Source organism: Toxotes jaculatrix, chromosome 6 (genome assembly GCF_017976425.1).
Source record: "Toxotes jaculatrix isolate fToxJac2 chromosome 6, fToxJac2.pri, whole genome shotgun sequence".
Taxonomy (NCBI): domain Eukaryota; kingdom Metazoa; phylum Chordata; class Actinopteri; family Toxotidae; genus Toxotes; species Toxotes jaculatrix.
Window position 1 is genome coordinate 16,663,975 of NC_054399.1, and position 18,484 is coordinate 16,682,458.

Below are 18,484 nucleotides of genomic sequence, written 5' to 3' on the forward strand. Positions count from 1 at the left end.
AGTGCATATTTATTTATGGGGCTGCTGTTTTTACCTTTTTTATTTACGAATTAACATACTTGAAAAATCGTTTTTAAACCCATTTTAATGCCATTTTGATTTAGTCTTCATTTAATTTTTAATATTTTTATATATTTAAATATTTGATAATCATCACTGGCATTTTAATAACACTTTTTAAGAATTTACACAATCATTACAGTCATTACAGTTTAGCAAAACAGTCATATATTTTCTTGACAGTACTTTCCATCCTGAATGCATTAACCAACCACTTCATTAGCTCATTTAACATGTGAAGATAAACATACTGAAGTAAATATTTGACAGTCACTGATACATGGTAACCGCCTGGTAATTGCTTGAGTAGAGCAGACTACTGAAGTGCTGATCCTTTATATTATGTGACGGGAAGCATTGTTTGTTTATTTGTGTAGAGAATTCTATTTTCAAACCATTAGTGTACTTGGGTTGGCATGCGAACAAGGGATTGACATGGGAACATGGTACATTTCTCTGGATATGCTTTATAAAAAATACTTTTGTTTTCTTATCTGCTGAAATTGTGTGATTATTGAAACGGTAGATAAGTTTTGGTAATACTGGACATTAGCCTATTAGTGGCGTTTTTTATGGAAACAGTCGAAACTTCATCAACATGAGTGTCAGTGGAACATTTAGGCAACCTAACCAGAGTAAGGCCTTTATGAAAGTCATGGCAGTAGTTTGCTTTCAAATGTTAATTTGCTTTGGTGGTTTCAAAAATAGGAAGCAAAAGATACAATTCGGACATTTAACAATGTTTTTCTAGTTTTCCTCTTTTGCCTTCAGTGGTGGTTTATTTTAACTCATTATTATTTGTAAACCGTTTATACATCTGAATTGATTTAAACTTGTTTGAAAAAGGCTTTTTATGTAAATTTCAGGAAATAATATTCCCAATATAGTGAGTGCAATCCCAGGAGAAATAGTGCTGTGCAAACACTTATTTTCATGATCTTCAAAGCCCACATGAAGGCCAGTGAACCCCTGGAAAGAAAAGCTGAACTAATCTAAAATAAACCACCATTGTACTGGCACTTGCTTTCTCATGTCTTCCTACTTAAACATGGTAAAGCCCCCCCCAAACACACACACATGCACTTGCAGTGCCATGTAAATAAATAAATGAATGTATCATTTATTTATTTATTGCCGGTGTCTAATTAGCATTATTAGCCTTTAGTGAATGGGTCTGACGACATCAGTAGTGAGACAGCTTCTCAGTGCCGTTCTCCTCTTCATTGTACCAAGAGATTTTTAATTGGCTTGGGACGTTAAAGGCGACAGAGAAGAGAGACCATTACTAATACACAAATGACAGACTGACAAGTCCACAGACGTCCTTCACTCTAGTGGAAAAACATGCAAATGTCTCACCATGAAGTGTGTTGTATCTCTTTCCCTTTGTGCGTAACTTTAATGTGTGTGTATCTGTTTGTGGTTGCATGCATATACAGTATTCATGTAAATAAGACATTGCAAGTAGGCAACAGATAGTGGCCGAATCATAAATTCTTTCACTAGAATCTGGATTGTAGACCAGCCATACAGGGCAGTAGTACTTGCCCCCCCCCTACCACCACCACCACCACCATTGACTATTGAATAAGCAAGGTCTGGACTTTTTTTTTTTCTCTGCTCCTGTCGATAGCTTCTGCTTGTTATTGCCTCACAGCATTAGCCATTTCCATTTTCTCCACAGGCACCCAGTGAGCATGCAGATGCATGTGTATGCCCGCATGTACACACACACACACACACACTCACACATCACAGCAAATACGTGTGCACACATTTCCTTAATTTAATTTTGAATGTTGAATAGACACGAACACCTCACCACACATATGTGTATGCTTGTGGATGGCACACGGTTGCTTTGATGGATGCATTGTACCCTGTGTAAATTGTGGATAAACTGGCGTTAATTGTTGGACGATGTAACCATATTATGTGAATTACATTGTGCACTGGAAACGATCTTAGAGCATCTTTCAGAATCGGAGTGCTTCCCACATACATGAGTTGAAAGGAGACTCTAGAATCAAAAGCTAATTGCATGTGTGAAAATAATTTTTGCATCATACTTTTTTTTTTTTCCCAAAGATTTGTGTAAATTATTCATTCAGGTAACATTTCATATTATGGCACTGTCTGTTTTAAGTCTGGTGATAAGCCAAGAAACTGCTGGTGGAGTATCTTATGCAATTAGCTTGCTCCTAGGCTTCATGCCAGAACATGCAATTAAACAGCACCATGGCATACACCCATACCCAGCACACTCACCTCTGAGTGGCCTATATTTTCATAGTAAAGCGAAAATGAAGTGGAAATGCTTAGAGGCCGGCATAACCAGTAAATCCCAGGAAACGCTCTTTGGAAGAATGCCAAGGAAATACAGAGTAGCATTATCTCTGCTTTGTTCAAGTTTCTAAGATTAATATCGCTGCTTTCCGTAGCTGTGCAATGCTGGAACTTGAGAAGGACCCAGACAAAGAGTGTCAAATCCACAGGCATGACGTGGGATCCAGTTCAGCTGAAACTGGACACTGTGGCAGCAACTAGCGCTCTGTAGTTTACTGCTGAACAACAGCAAACATTTGTCCAGTTGACTGAGGTCATTATTTTCTGTTGTGAGATGTTATTGTAGAATTTATTGTTTTTGGGTTTTTGTTTTTTTCATTTGGGAAATGACTGCTGAGTGTTTGTCTAATGGTGAACGCTGAGCCCGCTAACCAGAAGATCTGTTTTGTGTGTTTGTTCCTCAGAGGTGTAAGGGATCAGGCTCCTAACACCATGGATATGGACACGCAGCCACAAGGACAGCACGCAGCTGTGCCAGTGTTCCAACCCCAGGTAACCCCACACAGAGACACACGCATGAACACAATCCAAACTGCAAACGACTGCTGTTGTGAAGTAGGATGACATGTAAAGTGAGATAATGAAAACTGTAAGCCATTTTGTCATACCTTTGTTACTGATGTAAATCTCTGCCATACGGCAATATTAGATTCACAGGATTGTTGCATCACTTCATGTAAAGTCAAGTGTCTTTATTTTTCATATATTTAAGATTCACTCAGCTCAGTCTATCTATAAACGTTTTCTCAATATAATTTTTAGAAAATGTACTTTATCATGATTGTTGTGTAAAATGATGAACTCTGAGATAAAAGATTTTATCCATATGGACTACCCGTGTAGAAAAGGGTTTCTGTTTCAGTACATGTTATACTGCAGTCATTTTTTTTTCCAGTCAAATTTTATCCAACCACATAGTGTGTGATTTTGTTAAAGTTAATCAGGATTGTGGCATCACAGACTGTTTCCCTGTAGATAAATGGACAAGGGGGAAGTATTGAATAATTTATGATGATATATCCCTTCATCTATTCATTGCAAGCATACCATCCCACCTCCTTCACATTTTGAACTGTAAATATTCTTTATTGCCCTTTTTTTTTTCCTCGCGTCAATCACGACGTGCCTTTCATTGCAAACATCCTTCAGACCACTGTAGTCTGTGTGTAAGATAGACAGCAGTGGATGAATGTTGAATTCTTTCTATTGATCAGAGCTCTGGAGGCTGGCAGAGCCGGGCCTCCCCGCATGCCTCTCTTGGTTCAATACAACTCAGGTTTGCTCCGTGCAGATCTGGTCATTCTTGGATTTTAATACCGCCCTACAACATCAGGCCCATTGATTTCTTTCCAGAAGGATGTTTTTGCCTCCATAACTATTGAATAGACTTTAAACAAAGAGGATCATCCACATGCCCCAGAGATTTTTTTTTTTTTTTTTTTTGAGAAAGAAACAACACTAAAAATAGGCTTGTACTCTCAGTTGTTGTTTTTCTTGCGTATGCAAGGGCACTGCAACATTAACACTGGAATTGCCAAGGGGGTTAATTTATTCTAAGATTTGTAATTGCAAAATTAAGGATAATTGGGTTGCACACAGAAGAAAGTCAGATAAAAGCTCTAATGATTAATTTGACTTAGGCAATACCCCCCACCCTCCACGCATACACACTTCTGCTCATCTCCGAACAGTTGATTATGTGTTGTTGTTCAGGCTTAATGATTTCCCTCTCTGTTTTTCAATCTATTTCTAGCAGTTTACATCAGTCTTAATTCCAAACCTACTTTTTGGGCTTAGGTTATTGGAAACACAGTGAACTTTCTATGTGACGTTATGTTTTTTCACTTTCACAGAGCACGTCTGAAGCGATTTCACATTTAGTGGGAGAGAGAGAGAGAGAGAGAGAGAGAGAGAGAGAGAGAGAGAGAGAGAGAGAGAGAGAGAGAGAGAGAGAGAGAGAGAGAGAGAGAGAGAGAGAGAGAGAGAGTCAGTTAGTATATGTAGATGGCTGTCTAGCCAGCATCCAGATGGGTGCCTTTCAACAAGTCCTCTATCTGTTTCACACTTTCCCAAGGTTCAGTCTGCTTGGAAGCACAGGGGAAAAAACCCACCAGCCTCCTCCTGAAGAAATCTGAATTGTATATGTGATGAAGGATATTCTGTATCACTTGCAATATCATTTCTCTTCGTCCCGGAGGTATGATGCATATGCATTAGGTAAACGAGATGAGCTGGTAAGATGTGCATTTTTAATGGCGCATTTGCTCTTTGAGTGAGTGGGAGGGTTGGCGAGGAGGCCCCCTCAGATCAGATTTTGATCGTCACTGCAGAGTTTGACAGACACGAATCTGTCTGTAAGCGCTGAGACAAGGCAGTGCGGCTGTGGAGCAGATTGAGAGGAGAAGAAGGAGAAGCACCTTTGGGGTGAATCCTGCCGGTTTGACTGCCTGGCTGGCTCACTGGCTGACTGGCTGAGGATGAATATTGCATGGTGCCGTGCTCAAGGGGGCTGGTGACTGGTGAGGGTGGGAGTGAGCCCCCCTGCTTGCCAGTTACTGTTTCTGCCTCTCCTTGTATCCCTCCCTGTCTCTCTTGGAGACTACATCCACAGTAGTGTGGCAAATTTTGCAAACACTGTACACATAAAAACAATTTGCGTCCAAACTAGAGTTCTGAGGTTGTATTAAGAAAGCAACACAAAAGACAAAATCTCTTCTTCTTCACTCTGTTTCTGTCTGCATTGGATGACTGGATTTATTAACATTTAAAATCAGTGATCACAGGTGCCCAGGTGGCACCAACCATGAACCAGTCATGAACCACAATGTCCCCAGTTAGTATCTGGTCTGGGACCTGTGTACCATATTATTTCCCATCTTGTGCTCTCCTGATTTGATTTGATTTTTCCACTATTGGATATCTAATTTCTTTCATCTACACCAAAATATGTGTCCACAGTGTTCAGTTATTCCACCTGGAGACAATTTTTTTTTAAAAGCTGGGCTTTCAGGTGCTGGCTCAGTGTGGACAGTGTGCCAAAATGGAGAGATGTATTTTCAGATTTAGCCGGCTTAGTGTGGACGTGCCCTGAGTTTCTCCTTCTCTCTCTGTTTCTGCATCCCTCTCTGTCTCTCTCCATGGGAGACAGCACCTCTCTGCCGCCGCTGGCCTTTCTGTGGCAGCCGTTGGCGCTGCTGGGCTGTCACATCACACCCTCTTCCCTCTGCTGCTTGTCTCCCCCCCCGCCTCACCCTCTTTCCCTCTCCCTGTCTTCTGCATTCCCTCTTCCACTCTCCATGTGTCTTGTCAGTTGTGTTTGGCAATGGTGTCATTATCGGGCAGCCCGTATCACACTTCCTCCGATGAGCTGTCTGTCTGCTCTCTCTGTCTCTCGCTCTTCTTTTCTCTCTCTCTCTCTCTCTCTCTCTTTCAATCCCCCTGCTAGTGAGTTGCCCATGGCGGTTGTGTGTCACCTTTATACCCAAGACGTGCTGTCCCTCACAGACGTTACCCATAATGCCTTGCATGGCTGCCACTTAATCTCCATCCCCTGCAGCTTGTCTCCATCACCAACCAGAATGATGTGAGTGAAAAGAGTAAGCGCACCACATGGTACAGCCCAGAAGTGTAAATCGGGAAAAAGATGAAGAAAGTCTCTATTACCAAGATCATAATTTAGAGAGAGAAAGTAATAATCAATGGTCCTAATAGTAATTGTTTATTTGTCTCAGCCTTTATTTGTAGTATAGACCTGGAGTAAGTGATCATTTCTGACATGTGACCCCATGTTGTTACATGAATGTTTGAATGATTTAATATTGGCCGTTGTTGATGGATTTCAGTTCCTTGTTTGTTCCTTTTCATATGTTTTATATTGTTAGACTAATGTAATATAAAGTGATAATGTAAAATAAAGTGATTCGTTGATTTCAGGTAAATATTCATGTTTGTTTTCAGGTCTATTGCAGAATTGTTTTTAATGCCTCGACTTGGGTGGTTTCACCTAACATGTCCAATTATTTATTTTTTCAAAATCATGGACATCACACGCAAGAATCAAACATGTAGCTTTGGCAGCATTTGTACGTGCTTTAATCATTCAGATAAAAATGAAACACAAGGCCTGTTCTTCTGAAAGGTCCAGTAGGTAACCCATCTTTTAGCTTAACCATCTTATTTCACGTAAACAAGTCAAGTCAAGACTATAACTCTCCCAATTTTGTTCAGACACTGACCCTGCGTCATTCAGGGTCATCCCTCTGTGACTTCCCTTATGTGTGTGTGTTTGTCAGGGCCTTGTGTTTCAGCTGGGAGCTCCTGATTGTGTGACACCCGTGTGCGGCAGATGAGACGGCCTGTCAGTCAGCTGTGGCCTGGCTGCCCTTTGAAGGCCAGGCCAGGGGGCGAAGAGGTGCCGCAAATGGCCTGTGAAGTTTACATACACTGCCCACTGCTAAACAGATTAGCTCTAATGAAGTGTCTAATGCCGGGGCCGCTGGCTGACATAATCCTGCCTGGCAGCCCGGCCCCTTGGCTGCCAAAAAAGCCGCCCTCCCTCCAGCCCTCTCTTCCGCCCTCGCACGGCCTCTGCTGCCACCCAGGGCGACTCCACACGGGGAGGTGCCCACTGTTAATCATGCCGGACAGTGTGCGATCTGACATGCAAATGTAGGTCATTGCATATGTAAATGTGTGATTACGGGGCTGGCATGCCAGGACACATTAGCAAGACTGTGCTCTCAGCAGGCGGTTGTCACAGCGCTTTAGAGGCTCATGCTAACATTTGTCAAGCTACCACGCAGCGAATGAAAGCAATGCCCTCTTGTCCCCTGTCTCTCTCTCTTTCTCTCTCTCTCTCTGTCTTTCCCTCATTTATACACTTCAGACTGTCCATCCTGCATCATTGCACAAACTCCTCTATCATTATTGACAAAAACCAATGCACAATGTGGCCACACTTTAAGTGTGAAACACCTTGCAGAGCTTTGTGTAAGTTTACCTCTTTAATATAAGCTTGATTTATTGTATATTTATATATTTATTGTATATAAAGTATTTAGTGGTAGTAATTACCAGAGCACTGCAGCAGTTTCTTAGAGTTACGGTAATGTTGAACAGTAGGTTGTGGAGCATGTGTCATGCTTGCTGCCAGACTGCCTCCCTGACAGCTCAGAATGATGGTGATGGTGTGCTGAAAAACACACACACCTCGACAGTGTTAACCATCCTGTTGTGTCAGGGTCACATTTCACTCTTTTTCAAGTTTGGATGTGTGAAACTTTCCTTTTATTTTTTACTGATCAAAACAAAGCTTCGTGACATCCTCAGCAATGGCATACTAAACACAATAAAACACATTTTGATCATTTTTCTTTTTTCAGTAATGCCTATTTAAAAAAAAAAAAAAACAGCTGTGGTGTTATGGGCCAGTTTGACCCGTTAGTAATTATGTTTATGCAGAGAAATACATAGTAGATGTTGCCAAACCATCATGACTAACAAAAATGACTGCAAAACAAAAATAAGTAATAAAATCCTATGATAATAGTAATATTGTGTAATAATGTTAAAATTATGTTTCATGCCAAGAAAGCGTGTCTACTTGAATTCAATTGTAGAGTGGCATTCAGCAAATATGATCCCACGCACACCCTCACACTCTCTCTTACAGTCATACATACACACACACACACACATCATGAGCTATGCTGTTGTGGGCATTTATACTTATGTGCGGGTTTGTTTGTGTTGTTCTGCAATTACACTGCCAAAATGCTAGCTGGCAGTGAGGTTTCTGTGCCACTGTGAGTTTCTTTGTGTACTAGAAGCAGTGCTGTCTGAAACTGAGTGGATCATGTTGGATTGGGAGCTAATAAATGCTGAACAACAGTTTCTTTTACGATGTTTGACCACTGAACATTTTCAGGGAGAATGTGAAGTTGAAGGAGTGGCTAGAATTGTGTAGGAAATGCAATCCTACCAAGCTGACCAGTCACAGTTGTTGTGGTCCGTGGCAACACGTCATGTAGTTACATTTCTAGGGAGGTGCGTGTCAGGCCGCGCTACATACTTATGCTTATTTGAACAATACTGGTTGCAGTCTTTTGATTAGGAATCAGTGTTTGTCAAGCAAAAATTAATGTCTGCTATTCCAACACCTCGCATGCAAGAAACTGCTGCTTATCTCTATTTTATGTCATTTTGAATTGAATATTTTTGGATTTTGGGTTGTTGACTCAACATGAAGAGCAATTTGATGATGACAGCTTGGGCTCTTGAAATTTTTGAGAAGAAAATTTTCAGGCATTTTGCTGGCAAAAAGGTTTAGTTGATTGAAAATAAATGAGATCCGCGAGTAGTGAAAATAATTGTTAGGTACAGCTCTACCAACCACACAGGTTAAATATATGTAAGCTGTTTCCCTTCTCTGTATTTAGCTTGGGTTTAATTGTTTTTTTCAGTTTTTTCACTGAATTAAAATCTCATTGTCTTCCTCTGTAGTGAGCACACAGCTGAGGGAATCCCGTATAGCCTCCAGTCTGCTCATGGTAACTCTGTCAAACTGTTAAACAACAGAAAGTGAACAAGTGTGATGACACTCCCTTCCTGTGTGTTTTAGTGGTTGGAAGATTCAATTTTGACCTTCTCCCCCTTTTCGTATTCCTTCTGTCTGTCCTAAGTCTCTTGCCCCTGAGCTGCTCCCACAGCTACATTGGCAGAAGCGCTGGTGACATGTGGCATTCTGATATCTGTCACCTTCTGTTTGCTCCCGCCGACGCCTTGTACAAGTTTACCAAAAGGCTGTAAAGGTCATGCAGCCATGCTCTGTGCTTCCCCCCCCCCCCCCCAACATCATATCCGAGGGGCTCATCCTGGTTTATTTTTGAGTGTTTTTTTTTTTCCATTATTATTAATTAAAAAACAATGTAGACAGTGTCTCAGCCTCCTCAGCCAGTCCTGTGGCAAGGAATCTTGCAGTCTGGGGTCCAGTGCCAGACTGTCAGTGATTTTAACTTAGTGAACTAGGAAGCAAGAAGACTTCAGATTCCTGTGAAGTTACTGCTACTTGATTCCTTCAGGGATGTTAGTGTGCTGTTTGAGCCACAGGGCAGCACTCATGAAGCCAGGAGTAATTATTAGCCTGCCTGTCAGATGTAAGGATAATGTAAATTGTCAGTCTACATATGAAAGTAAGATTTAAAAAAAAAAATCCTAACTGTAGTTATCAAAAGTTAATGTCTGGTATCAGCAAAAGTTAGACCAGGTAAAATGTTGACTTGCTTCGTGTAAGTTTGCAGTTTTGAATTGATTAGGAAAAACATTAGCAGTTGCAAACCTCTAGGCATTTTTGGTTAGCTATGTAAATAACAGAAAATAAGTATTTTCCTTCATCTGCGGGCTTTTAGTGAGGTGATGTGGTGCTGCAGTTAAATGTGTGCACATTCCTCAAGACCTTTCACAGCGTGACACATCAGCCTAATGCCAGTCAAATCATCAGAAGCCTAGAGCAGCCTCTCAGCAAAACAAACTACAGAGGCTAGGCCTCACCACAGTTTCACCCACATCCTTCAGCCCTCATCCTTTCCTCTTTCAGTAATGTGGAGATAGCTGCACTTCAATTTCAAATACATGGTTACTGCAGAATGTCTGTAAATTATTTGATTTGATTTATTTTCATTTTTTTGTTTCTAATGTACGTGCGCATATGCTGTTTGAACTCAGACTTGTTTTGTTTTTTTTTTTTCTTTCAGAAACCACTGCAGCCAGATATGGGCCATAATTCACTGGCTAACTTCCAGATTGAGAAGAAGATTGGTCGTGGGCAGTTCAGTGAGGTGTACCGGGCGAGGTACCTCCTAGACAACACGTCAGTGGCCCTGAAGAAAGTTCAGGTAAAGGAACTATCTAACATACACACTTTGGATACCAAGTGCAGGGAGTGTTTTCAACCTTTTATCATCTGTCATTTGTCCTCATGAATGGTCCACCTCAGACATGCTGTTAGTCTGTCACTAGGCCAACACAAAGTTTTTTAATTTTTTAATTAAAAAATTGCTAAATGCTTTCAGTCACTCTGATAGTGAGGACCACCACCACAGAACTACCACGTGTATACACTTAAACCTACATGTAAATTATTTTTATTTATTTATTTTGGTATGTTCCTGTGTAGGCTAGTGTGACTCGGTAGTTTTCATGGTGAATGTGCACATGCACAGATACACACACATAGAATATTCACTGACTTACACACACATACACAAAGCTAGGAGGGTATGCCGCTCTGGTTGAGTATGTATACACGTACACACACCTCACACACACCTTACACAGTGATATGTGCGTGTTACTCCCATTTGAAACACCTGTAGTCACTCCAACGCCACCCTCTAGATAACAGCAACCATGTTTTCTGTTAAGTGATTTTTTTCCCCCTGTTTTCTCTACATCTCTCCATCTTACCATTTCTTGAATATGTCATAACACCCTCTCCGTCCTCTCTCTCTCTCTCTGTCTCTCTCTCCCTCTCTCTCCCCTTTTGATCTCTTGATAGATATTCGACTTGATGGATGCCAAAGCTCGGCAAGATTGCATCAAAGAGATAGATCTCCTTAAGGTAAAGAACCAGAGGAGAGGGAGACGGCGTCATGCGCTGCGCTCTGTTCTCTTAAGGTGCCTCAGCTGAGACCTTCCACCACAGGAAAACAATTGATCTGCACCAGACGGCTTGGATTTGTGTGTGTGTGTGTGTGTGTGTGTGTGTGTGTGTGTGTGTGTGTGTGTGTGTGTGTGTGTGTGTGTGTGTGTGTGTGTGTGTGTGTGTGTGTGTGTGTGTGTGTGTGTGGCTATGAATGCAGAGGAGTGTTTGTGCATTTGTGCACACAAGTAAAAAAGTGAATGAATATGTGTGTGTGTGACTATACAGTGTGTGTAGGTGTGTGTGTGTGTGTGTATTGTGCAGTAGTGTTACATCCCTCCAGGCTCACATTGACTCTTTTTTTTAATGCCAAAACTATTGTTTTTTTTATCTTTTTGTAATGTTTAAAGCTGGGCAACAGAGCATCAGCATGAAAATTTAGCATCCTCCCTCTTGTGTCTCTTGATGTTTTACCTCCTCCCTTTCCTCAATCTTCTTTTACCTTTTTTTTTTTTTCCAATGAAGAGATTGCATTCATCAAACTACCTTAAACATGTGTCAGCTGGGCTGCTCTCAAATCCTAATGAACAACTAATGACAGCTTCAGTATTTCCCCCTGTCTGCAAAGTTTTGTGTGTTTGTGGTTTGATTGTGTGCGTTCATGCATCCCTGGTAGTGTTTCCCTCCATACATACAGCCTCTCCGTGCATGTGCACTTCAGGCAGTTTGTGCACATACACACGCTCACACATACACGTTAGGGAGAACAAGAAAACAAAACCAATTAGTTTGTGCCACTCAAACACTTCAGTGAAGCTCCTGGGGCTTGTTGGGCCAATCAAAGACAACGATACTCAGATTCAGGCGAGACCCTGCAGAGAGCTGTAATCTGAGAAGCAGATCATTGACTTGACGGCACGAGACAGCCAAGTTCGCCTGGGTCCGTAGAGGGGTCAGGGCAGGGTTAAATGTCACACTCTGCCAGGTGACTACATTTCTCATTTCCTTTATGCATCTCCTATGTTTCCTTTTTTTCTCTCTCATTATATAGGCCTTCTTCATCCACACCTTATTTCTGTGTCCTTTGCTTCTGCTTGTTCCTCTCTCTTTTTTCTAAATCTTATTCGCCCAGTTGCCATGTAGTTCCATCCATCCCTCCTCCTTTCCCTCTCCTTGCCTCGTTTTCCCCCCTCAGAGCTTTTTGTTCCCTTCTTTTCATTCTGTAAGCTGATTGCTAGTGAACATGGAAGTTATGCCTGGCCCTGTGCTGCCCAGCCAGCCTTATAATAAAGGGCTGAGTGTGAGAGAGAGACAGTCCTTCTGCCGTATCCCCACTAGACAGGCCAACAGGAGACACAGCCAAATCAGAATAATGAGAGCCACACTGGCATGGGCCGACTGGAATGACACACATACTTGTACATGGACATACGCACTCACACACACACACACACACACTCAGTCATGGCCTTTCAACAGTCTGCCTATTTGTTTGTTTGTCTGTCTGTGTTTGTGTCTGCTCATTCATCTGTATTTTCCTGTTCTGGCATGATGATTTCAACTTGAGAATCTCACTTCTCACTCAGTTCTTTTGTCTATACCCTCTCTGATAGGAATGTTGGTTGCAGAAATAGCCCGCTCCCTGCCAGTCTGTTAGTTTCACCATTCTTGAAATCCCACAGCTGTGTATTCCTCTCGCTTGTGGTTACTATCAAGACTGGATTGTATTCTGAAGACTAATGATCTGCCCTAATTAGCAGTGAAGAGCTGTAATGATGTCAGTGTGCTTGTTTCTCTGTATTTTGTGCTTTATGTGTTTGTAAAAATGTGTGTGTGTGTGTGTGTGTCTGCATGCATGTCTGGGTTCTGCATGTGATTAGATTATACCGGCGGTTTACTGACAAGACAGCGAACTGGCAGCAACCAGCTTCATTTAACCTGATACACACACTATAAATTCACTTTAATCTTTAGGTCTGTTTATGAGAAATATATTTCGTCTGCAAGTTAATATGTATTTACTTTCTCTTCCAATGGAGAAACAACCCAAAATTGCATATCTACTTATTTTCTTACTACTAAAAATATGAATATGTCATGCAACACAAGGCATTCATTTCTGCTAGTGATGGGCATCAGAAGCTGATTTTTTCAGCCATTGTTGTTCCTGTATATACACCAGCATGTAAATCCATTTTATAAATACAATATAACCTAATTCTTTATCATGGTTAATTTCAGATTGCATTAGTCATTGTGTTGTTGTTCTTTGAAACACATCACCAGTGCACCAAATATATCACATAGTCTTGCATGATTAAGTAATTACACACGCTGGTGGGTCTCAGCCAGCATGTGTAATTACATAATCAAGCAAGACTGTGATATTTCCCAATGAATGATTGTTGTATTGCAGTAGGCTCCCATCCATCATTTACATAAACATCTGCATGTGAACATATCTCTTCGTTTCTCTATGTCCTCCGCCTGAGGTTCAAGTTGTGAAAGAGGAGTGGGTAGGGATGGGTGGAGGAGGGGACTTGTCATCACTCCGTGGCTGTGCTACAGTGTGGAGCCGTGCAGAACTGCCACTCTGAGCCAAAAATACATCTGGCAAGAGAGGACAAGGGAGGGTGAAGGAAAGATGGAGACATGAGAAAGGGAAAGAGAGAACGAATGAAAAAGAGGATTTGTGGAGGGATGCAGAGATGGAGTGGAGAGTGTAGTGTAGCGTAGTGTACTGTACTGTGCTCTCCTTTCCCCTCTTCTCTGCATCATCCAGAGCATGAACATTTCTTTAATCACAGCAGAGAAAGCAGAGCGGAGCCGAGTGGAGGACGCTTGTCACACCGCTCCGTCTGCTTGCATCACGGCCCCCCCTCCTCAACATCGCCACGCCACATAGCTCCATGTCTCCAGCTCTCCACATATCACCATTTCTCTGCCTTTTCCCTCCCCCCTTTCTCTAACTCTGTTCACCTTATCCCTCTCCTGCTCTTTTTTCCCTTCTCACCTTTGTTCTCTTTCCCTACCTCTTCACCCTGCCCTGTCTCCATCATTCCTTTTGCTTGTCTGTGTCACTGTGTCATTTGTTTCTTTCCATTCATTGCATTTCCCTCCCTCCTCCCCTGCCTCCCCCTTTCCTCTCCTTGCTCTGGATGGATAGAGACTTTTTGCTTACTACAGGGAATGCTGTTCCTGCCTTATTGACCAACCAACAGGAAGGAGTCTCAGCCAGAGATGAGCCCGGGATGCTTGTTTTTCTGACTGCCAGCCATGTCAGCCTGTCAGGCGTGCGTGTGTGTGTGTGTGTGTGTGTGTGTGTGTGTGTGTGTGTGTGTGTGTGTGTGTGTGTGTGTCTCACACATGGGTTGTTGTCATCACAGACAGAGGGGTTGTTGTGACATGTCACCCAGCTTTGTCACACTTGAGGACAAAACCGTCTCATTAGGTCCACACTTACCAAATATGGATTCCAAATATGGATTCAACTGTTTTATTTTAATTGGTGGTGAAAATATAGTTGATTGCACAACTCATGACATAAGCCTCTGTTATTTATCAGCTGGTAGGTTGGTTTGATATCGATTGTGTAACAAATTTGTAAAAAGACACTGTTGTCTGCAGCTTCAACAAGGAAAAATCTTCACTCTTGGATTTGGTAGCATGGCCAAGGACTCTCTTAATGTGACAAGTGTCACCAACATGTCTTGTGCTTGCTTTTTCTTTATCTGTCTCTGACACTGCTTTTTTTTTTCCTCCCACAGCAATTGAACCACCCCAATGTGATAAAGTACCATGCATCTTTTATTGAGGACAATGAGCTAAACATAGTCCTGGAATTAGCGGATGCTGGGGACCTCTCACGTATGATCAAGGTAAGGAATTCAACAGCTGCCCTGCTAGCTCACAGTCTTGTCCAGGCAACGGAAAGAGCAACAATTTCTGACAAAAACAATAACCAGTCCAACACAGTGTCTCACATTTGGTATCAGAAAGAAATGCGAGTGTGGAAGCAACAAAGTGTTGACGTGGCCTTTTATAACTGCGGGAATGGTGGCAGGGGGTCTGTGGTTTGTGGCTGTTACAGGATTTTGACTACCTGGACACTGAGTCAATCTGAATCATCCATTCCGCAGTGAAACCAAAAAACCAACTAATATAAGGCCTCCTGCGACCTCCTTTTATCCCAACAGTCTGTGGTGACTTGTTCCTCGACTGTGAAGGGGAAGTTGTTAAAAATCGAGCTATGATTAATTGTCGTAAAGTTCCAGTCATGTGTTGTATGTGGGGGTATGTGAACAAACACTGAGCATAACTTGTCTGGCTTTAATCTAAGTTTAATCTAAAATCCTTGTATCTCTTACATATTAAATCTCAAGGTTTTATTTGTTTTCTTTTTTCATGTACTGCCAGAAAAGAGATGTCATAACTTTAATGGTTATAACCAGTAAAATCAGCATTCGGTCAAAATATAAGCATATGTATAGTAGAATAAAGTACATAGTCTGTGGTTTGAGTCATGTAGGTGTGTCAGTTTGATGTTAGTGTATTAGCTTTTCAGTGCAGGGACACTGGTGTTGAAATTGGAACAGAAGAAGGAACAGGGTTGTTTCAAAAGTGGTGGCGATTACATCCCAGACTCACCCTGTTATTCGTCTTTGAGTTAGACCAGATCCGGAGTTATTATAAAAACCTGCCAGTATAGCAAATTAGTGGTGTGCATGTAAAAAGCCTGGTCTTCTCCCATGCATAAATGATGCCGCAGCGTTGTATCGGCACAGCTCGACAAGCTGTTTGCAGTCATACTCAGCAGCTCCACATCTGCATAGTTCAACACAGCAAATTAGGAGAGGCGAGGATTAGCGGTACAAGAGAGTGAACATGGCAGGCTCAGCACACACACACACACACATGCACACGCTGATATATATCCAGTACAGACACACACGGTTATGCAAACTGAATACATACATATGCCGTACTGTGTAAGCAAAGTGAGCAGACACAACCATGGAAACACACAGTCACGCAAATGTTCGGAGATGCACTTCACAAAGACGTAACATGGCAGCCTGAAGAGGTAAGATAACAAACCGCTGAGCATCACTGCTATCTTAGCTAAGCTATGGAGGATGCTGGGAGCATTCATACTGTGTCCTCTCCTTATGGCTGCTGACAACACACTCTCACACATACACATGTACATGTCTCTCCTCTACACCATTTGTCTCCTACACCACTCTAAACGATTTGTTTTTCTAATGTAACAGTGGCAGTCCAGAGGTGCATGCCAGGGCTTAGCCCCCATTCCTTTGGCTGTAATGTGAAGTAAACACATTCGTACAGTGTTCCATATGTAAAACAGACCGCCCCCCCTCGATGCATGAATTTAACATTTTTTATTCTTTTTGATTTCTCATCTTCCATGCTGTTCTCTGCTCCTTTCTCTCTTCCTCCCTCATTCTCTGTTTCTCTCTCTCTGACCATTTCAGAATTCAAATGAAATCAAATGGTCCTTGATTTGCATGCACTTACAGAATATTGCATGTGCAGTGTTTGCTGTTAAAGGCATGGAGAAGAGGGTGGTGGTGGTGGTGTTGGTGGGCGTCTATGTGCTCCCCCATTGACATCAAACAGTCCTCTGATATGGAAATGGGAGGGCAAGGGAAGAATGGCTCCTCACTGACGCTTTGTTTGGATGTAGGCCAAGGTCTGTCCCTCCCTCTCTCCATCTCTCCATCTCTATCCCTCTCTTTCTCTCACACCTATCTTCATTTTCTGTATCTCTTACCATCACTTATATCTTTTCCTTTACTTCCTTCCATTTTTCCACTAATTGCTCTCATCCCATCCATCTCCCTCTCCGTCTTTCTTATCTCTCATTTTGTCTCTCTTGTTCTATCTTGCATCGCTTAATAGGCCGATGGACCAGTATGTGTAACACTCCCGTCCTTTCTTCTCCTCTACCCTTGACCTCCAGTAAGGTCAGGGGTCAAGGAGGAGAGGCAGTGTTTCTAGCTAAGGGGGTCTGCTAAATACTTAAATTACAATTGCCATGTGAAGGACTTTCATCCAAGCTGGCTAAAGTCCAAGCTTTTCTGTCCTGCAAATGGACCCACAGGGACACCCCATAAAATCCTCCTGGTAGCCATATTTCTTACATCTTCTTGGTCTTACATACTGCTGTTTGAGGAGGAGTTCCTATCATCAGTTGTTGATTTTAGACATTGTGGATCAATAAGCCATTATGTCTAAGTTGAAGCTCTGTCATCGCTGTGGCTTTTCTGGAAAAGGACCAGAGTTTTGATGATCCAGAGCGGCTCACTCTGTCCTCCAAAATAAATAAATAAATAAATAAACTTAAAAACAACTGGAACCACTGTGCCACTGAAAGCTGTACTTAGCAAAAGAGCTGTGTGCCAGATGGGAGAGTTTTGGAAGGTACCACAAATTTCTTCTCTGTGTTCCTGGGAATGCATGTGCTTTTCATTGAAGTCCATAGAGCAAATGAGATGGAGCTTGGTTAGGCAAGGGACCGACCAAGAGAAGAGTGGTCTGGGTTGCATTAACAATGGAGTCACAGAGCTGGGGACTGAGGCCGGGGATGGATGCTGTATAAACACACGCAGACATAAACACTTTGCTACCATCTTAAAATTGTATTCCGTGCCACACAAGACTTTTTTCCCATTCCTATTAAAATATTTTATGTGTTCCTGCTTTCAGGTATGCTAATGTTACTTTGATTTTCTGTGTGTGTACCTGTGTACGTGTGTACGTGTGTACGTGTGTGCGTGCTTGCGTTTTCTTTACAGCACTTTAAGAAGCAGAGGAGGCTTATTCCAGAGAGAACAGTGTGGAAGTACTTTGTCCAGCTCTGCAGTGCGCTCGAACATATGCACTCCCGGAGAGTGATGCACAGAGGTAGTGTTAATGCACGCACACTGTACATAAACATATTAATACATAGATGAAACTGATTTGAAGAAGGTATATAGAATTTCTGGACCAGTTTGTGCTTTTAAATTGAGCCTTCATGAAAGTTCATCATGAACTTTAAGTGATTTTAAATTACTTTGAAAGTGTGCATTGATCTTCTCTCAGCACGACGGTGGTAAGAATCTTCCTGCCATTTCTCTGGGATTGTTCCCATTGTCTAGTGGGTGCTGGGCCTTAACCAGGGCATCACATACGGAATGAGATGTGGTCCTGAATGCATTGTTACACAATAGTAGCAAAAGTTTGACAAAAAGAGACCAGTTGTTTGGTAGGATTATCTGTCCCACACAATATATCACGCAGGTCTCTGTGTTATTTTTTTAATAGTATACTAAATTGAGCTAAAATCAATGGATGTTTGGAATGTGGGAAATGACATTTAAGAAGCTGCAGTATATATTTTGCTGTTATTTAGATTATACACAACTCTTAGGTAAG

At 42.0% G+C, this 18,484-nt stretch overlaps 1 protein-coding gene across 1 annotated transcript in view; it reads left to right on the forward strand.

Moving 5' to 3' along the window:
• The window catches only part of nek7 (NIMA-related kinase 7), a 56,917-nt gene that overhangs the window by 18,069 nt on the left and 20,364 nt on the right, over positions 1–18,484 (forward strand). Inside the window, exons 2-6 of the mRNA XM_041039715.1 lie at positions 2,811–2,898; positions 10,158–10,298; positions 10,961–11,023; positions 14,812–14,922; positions 17,863–17,971. Of these exons, the coding sequence (XP_040895649.1) occupies positions 2,839–2,898; positions 10,158–10,298; positions 10,961–11,023; positions 14,812–14,922; positions 17,863–17,971 (484 nt within the window). The 5' untranslated portion in view covers positions 2,811–2,838. The remainder of the gene's footprint in view (positions 1–2,810; positions 2,899–10,157; positions 10,299–10,960; positions 11,024–14,811; positions 14,923–17,862; positions 17,972–18,484) is intronic.